The sequence below is a fragment of the Corapipo altera genome, unplaced genomic scaffold, assembly GCF_003945725.1.
Source record: "Corapipo altera isolate COAL_440 unplaced genomic scaffold, ASM394572v1 96, whole genome shotgun sequence".
NCBI lineage: Eukaryota > Metazoa > Chordata > Aves > Passeriformes > Pipridae > Corapipo > Corapipo altera.
The window spans coordinates 448,260-453,621 of record NW_020884962.1 but is presented as its reverse complement, the minus strand read 5'-3'; the positions used below and the strand labels follow the sequence as shown (position 1 = coordinate 453,621).

The 5,362-nt window shown below is 53.2% G+C and overlaps 1 protein-coding gene across 3 annotated transcripts in view; it reads right to left on the bottom strand.

The window, feature by feature from the left end:
* The window catches only part of PGPEP1 (pyroglutamyl-peptidase I), a 17,029-nt gene extending 11,667 nt beyond the window's left edge, over nt 1–5,362 (bottom strand). For 2 of the 3 annotated variants that reach the window (XM_027664310.1, XM_027664309.1), the window contains exons 1-2: nt 5,281–5,362; nt 1,826–1,878 (exon numbers count right to left, since the gene is read on the bottom strand). Coding sequence is in view for 1 of the 3 variants with exons in the window: in XM_027664308.1 (XP_027520109.1) it covers nt 1,826–1,878; nt 5,075–5,108 (87 nt within the window). In the remaining 2 variants the exon portion in view is untranslated. Of the gene's footprint in view, nt 1–1,825; nt 1,879–5,074; nt 5,155–5,280 lie in introns of those variants that run through there. The other variant, XM_027664308.1, reaches the window with a different exon arrangement.

The window sequence follows — 5,362 nt, the reverse complement described above, 5'->3', positions numbered from 1 at the left end:
CCTCTCAAAATACCCTGAACTTGGAGTTTTCTCCTCTCAAAATACCCCCAACTCTATTTTCTCCTCCCAAAATACCCCCAACTCTTTCCTCCTCTCAAAATACCCCCAACTCCAAGTTTTCTCCTCTCAAAATATCCCCAACTCCAAATTTCCTCCTCTCAAAACACCCCAACTCCAAATTTCCTTCTCTCAAAATACCCCCAACTGTTTCCTCCTGTCAAATCACCCCCAACTCTGCTTCCTCCTCTCCAAACACCCCCAACTCTGAATTTCCTCCTCTCCAAACACCCCCAACTCCGAATTTCCCCCTCTCAAAACACCAACTCCAAGTTCTCTCTTCTCCAAACACCCCCAACACTGAGTTTTATGCTTTTCAAAGCCAACAAGCCCCCTAAAAATGGATTTTTAAAGGCAGGTGGTGACTCCATCCAGCAGCCACCGCTGCACTGAAAGAACAAAGTGCTGTTTCTCTTCAGGTTTGTTTTTGGAAGCAACATCACAACACCCACCACTCCTCCTGCTCCAGAAACACCCTTTTGTCTGTCTCCTCTAAAATAAAAGTAGCTATTTACAACAGCTGCCACTACACAAGCAACAACAAGCCAAATCAATGAGCCTCACTCCTGAATTTTAATAATATCCTGCATTTTTTTTTCCCCATCCACAACCTGCATGTTCCCCCAAACCAACCCTAACTCAAATATATTCATTCCAAAAAAAAAAAAAAAAGCTCTTGGAGGCAAAGGTTTTGTCTTCTCCTACCAGCCAACACATTAGGCAGCTGGACATTAGTTGGCTGGAATTGATTAGAGTTTGTGATTTAATTTAAAAGCATTCGAAAGCAGATATTAATCTCAGAGCTCTGAAGGGGAGAGAGACACGCTGGGGAGAAAAATAGATTTAATTCCCCTGGGCAACTGTACTAAAAGGTAGCCTGGAATTCCCAGCAGCTTTGGCACAAACCATGTCCAGAAGTGACAAAGAAGTGGGATAATGTGGCAGGATCATCTCCCTCACTGAGTGTTTTTTACAGCAGGAAACCTTAATTCCACTGGAAAGAGCTTAATTCCTCCTTCTTGCCTCATTTGGGAGGTCTCAGTGTCACACAGATGAACTCCCAGCACAGGGGGGGATATCTGGGGTTGGCCTGTGCAAGGCCAGGAGTTGGATTCCACGATCCCTGTGGATCCAGCTCAGGATATTCCAAGATTCTGTGCAGATCCACAGTTACAAGAGGGATAAATCTGATTTATTTGAGCAGGTGGGACCCACTCCACCAATTCCTGTCCCCAGCGAGGTCCAACTCCATCAGAGAGGGGTGATCCAAAGGGAAAAAGGAGGGAGCAGTGGCTGCTTTGCCTTGGAATTACCTTCCTCACACTCAGCTCCACAAAACCACCAGCTGAAAGTCTCCTCAGGGATGAGACTTGGTTTAAAGGTGAACCAGATCACCCAGCTCCAAGTCAGAGCTGAGAGAAAAAAAAACATCCAAAAACATTCTTCTGGCCTTGGTTGGTCTGTTTATTTTGAATTCTCCAGGGGCAGAGGAAGATTCCAGGCTCCCTGCCCCATTTAACAGGGTTCAAAGCTGGGAATTCCTTCCTTGCCTCAGCTAAATTAACTCAATCTCATTAAACTCCACTGGTCAAGGGATTGTTCCCTGAGCAGTGAATCAAACATTATCCAGCTGACCATCTGGATATCTGCACTGAGCTGCTCTCAGTTAGACTGGCAAGAAGTTAGAAGTTACAAAGAGCCCAAAACCCAAATTTGTAGGGATTTGCTCTCTGTTTTAAACGTGCTGAGAGGGGAGCTGAGGTGTTACCTGCACTGCAATCCAGCTGGCGTTCACAGCGTGCTCTCCAAAGGGCCCAAACCCTGCAAGAGAACAAAAAAACCCACCCTGGTGAAGTTCATTCTCACACCTTTGACTCCACTTCGAGTTGCAAGCGCTTTCCTAGTTTAGATATCCCGAAAAAAAACCCCACCCAACCACTTTTACCACCCAATCCTTATTTCTTTACATCCAAGCACCAAACGAGACACCTGCATTGAAATATTTCAACTGCAACCTTGTACAGGGAAGGAAACCAAGAATTTGCCCCACAAGAATTTTTTTTTTTCCCCAACAGACATTTGGGAAGAAGATTTTTTTTTTCCCTTCCTGCCCAGGTTAGAAAAACTTAAAAAGAGAACTTTTTAAGAAAGAGAACTTGTTATCAAGAGAGGATTTGATGTCAGGGAATTAAATCACAATTGGATTTTTCTATTCCTGATTGCTTTGACCCACAGCAGATGCCTCCACCAGCCTTTCTCAAATGTTTCTTCTCTGCTCAAGTCTTCTCCAAGATCTTCATTAGCACTTAATTACTAAGGAAATTATTAAGGAAATAATCAGGAGTGCTCACAACCCACCTACCCCGAGCAGCAAAGGTTACCATGGCATTATCAAAAATACCTCCTCACCCCCTCTTAAATTCCTAATGGATAACTTTGGAGTTAACTGGTGATCCATAACATCTTCTCCTGAGCAAGCACACAAAGGTTGAGCAATTTATCTGGGCGTAATGTCGATACACTTTAATTTACAATGTCAGCATTGCCCTCCGAGCTTAATGCAATTAGGAGGCATAAATTCTGCCCAGCTCCTGAAAGGATTCGAGAGGGACCACAAATATTAAGTGACACCTTAATGGAAATGCCGTGTTTGCCATCAGCAGCCAGGCTGAGGTGATGCTGCACACGAGGAATTCACACAGAGCCCTGGCTCGTCCACGCCCGTGGATCAAAACCCAACGCTGGTATCTCCCCAAAATAAATATTCCCACAGAACCAAAGCGTTGGTGTGTTCTCCCGTTCAGCAAAACCCCAAGGCTGTAACACAATCCACGACTGCAGCACGGGGGACAGGGCAAATTAATGCCTTTTCAGCTGTTTCTGCGAGTCCTGCACAACTCCCTGAAAACAAACACCGCAGCCCGCTGGGTTTAATTCCTGAATCGAGTGCAACAATCTTATAAAATAAATAAAATACGTATTTTAACAAGCCAGCCACCCAAAGGCTGAAATTCTACAGGTGTTCAGGCACACAACACGATCCCCTTGCCTCGAATCCAAAGGGAAAAACTGGCACGGGCACAAACAGGGGTATCACTGCTGTGACTCATCCCCTGCCCGGATCCCGGGGCGTTATCCCTTATCCTGGGATAAGGAACTTTGTGGGCACATCCACCCCAGGGCCCTCCAAGGCTCATTAGCAGCAAACCAGCTGCAAGGGATCCTGACGGGGATTATCTCCTTAACGAGTTCTAAAAAAGAAATTGTGCACAAATAACACTCATCCTCGGCCGGCACAACCTCGGGAACTGATGGGGGAACACGACACCATCCCCGCTTTTAAAAGGAATTTAACGTGACATCGATGACATTATCAAAGAGGGGCAGAGCTGACGAGGCAACCGCTGTGTTTTGTAACCAGACTTCCCTGAAAACAGGGGGGGAAAAAAAGAGCCCGGAGAAGCCTTGAGAGCGGCAGAACATTCCCTGACACGCGTTTTCTGTTTAGTCACCACCGCCCCGCGCTGGGTTTGGGGCTGGGAAAGGCAGGATTCGCCACCTGCTCCTCCTCTCTCGGCGACTCTTCCCTGCAAAGACACTTTTTTGCCTCCGATTTCAGCCGCCCCAGCCGAGCCCCCGCCATTCAAACGGCCTCAACTTCAGCTGCTGGGGGGGGGGGGGGAGAACCTGAATAGTTTCAGGCGAGTTCCCCATTTGTCACAGAACGGCCTCACCCACAAATCACCCCGAGCGGCCTTTGTACCCCGGGGAAGAGCCTGACAGCGCCGGGGCCCCTCGTTCCCTGGCTTATTCTTCCCTCAGGGGCTTCTGCCGTGCTGAGGGGGGGGGATTTGGGGAGCAGCTTCCACACCTCGGTGGCTGGGGATGGGGTGGTCAGCCAGCAAATCCCATCCCCTGCGCCCCTAAATTGTTTTTCCTGCTTCTTTGCAGGCTCGGCTCCTGTCTTTCCACCACCAGCAAAACCGCTGGAGGGGGTTTAGGGATGGAAAAGGGGGATCCAGGTCCCCGCTGCCTGGGCACAAGTGTTAGGAAAGCTGCTGCAAAGCCCCTCAGCACGGGATCCCCCCCAGCTCCTGACACCCCTCACACGCAGCAGTGCGTCCCCCAAAACTCCCCAGCCCCTGCCCTCCATCCCCAGGGCTCCTGTTTATCACCCCACACAGGGCAGAGCCCCCCCAGACAGCCCCCCAGGGACAGCTTCCCCCTCTCCATCCCCACCTTAGTCACATCCCGATGGGACAGCAGCCCCCCAGCTCCTGGTCACACACTCCCCTCCCTCACCTCGGGCAAGGGGTCCCCAGCCCCCTTTACATCAGGGAAGGGGTCCCCAAAACTACCCTCCCCTCAAACCCCCTCCTCACCTGCCTCTTCCACTTCCCCTCCCAGGGTTGGGTCCCTCACCTGCGCCCCTTACCTTAGGGAAGGGGTCCCCAAAACTACCCTCCACCCCAAGCTCCCCATCACCTCGGGGAAGGGGTCTCTGACCTGCGCCCCTGAGCTCCCTCTCACCTCGGGGAAGGGGTCCCCAAAACTACCCTCCACCCCAAGCCCCCCTCACCTCGGGGAAGGGGTCTCTGACCTGCTCCTCTGAGCTCCCCCCTCGCCTTGGGTGGGGGTCCCCCACCTATCCCCCCAAGCTCCTCTCGCCTCGGGGAAAAGGTCTCCAAAACCACCCTCTACCCCAAGCCCCTCTCACCTCGGAGAAGGGGTCCCTCACCTGCCCCCTTCAGTTCCCTCTCACCTTAGGGAAGGGGTCCCCATAACCACCCTCCACCCCAAGCCTCCCTCACCTCGAGGAAGGGATCTCTGACCTGCCCCTCCGAGCTCCCCACTCCCCTCGGGCGGGGGGCCCCCCCCCATCCCCCCCACCCCCCCCCCCCCCCGCGAAGGGGTCCCTCACCTGCCCCCCCTGAGCTTCCTCTTCACCTCGGGCAAGGGGTCCCCCATCTCTTCTTCTCCTCCCCCTCCCTCCCTCCCTCCTGGAGCCGCCCCGTACCCGTCACCACCACCGCCCGCCGCGGCTTCTCCATCGCGGCTCCGTCCCGTCCGTCCCGTCCCGCCGCCGCCGCCCCGCACTGAGCGCGGCCCCGCCCCGCCGCTCCCGCCCCGCCCCGCCCCGCAGCGCCCGGGCCCGCCGCTTCCGCCGCCGCGGCGGAAGTCCCGCAGCGGGACGGCCCCGGGAGCCCTTCCCCGCTCGCTCACCGTTCGCTCACCGTAGCCCGAGGCGGGGGACGGTTGGGTCACCGTAACCCCAGACGGGCCCGCGGGCGGCGGGGTGGGGGGG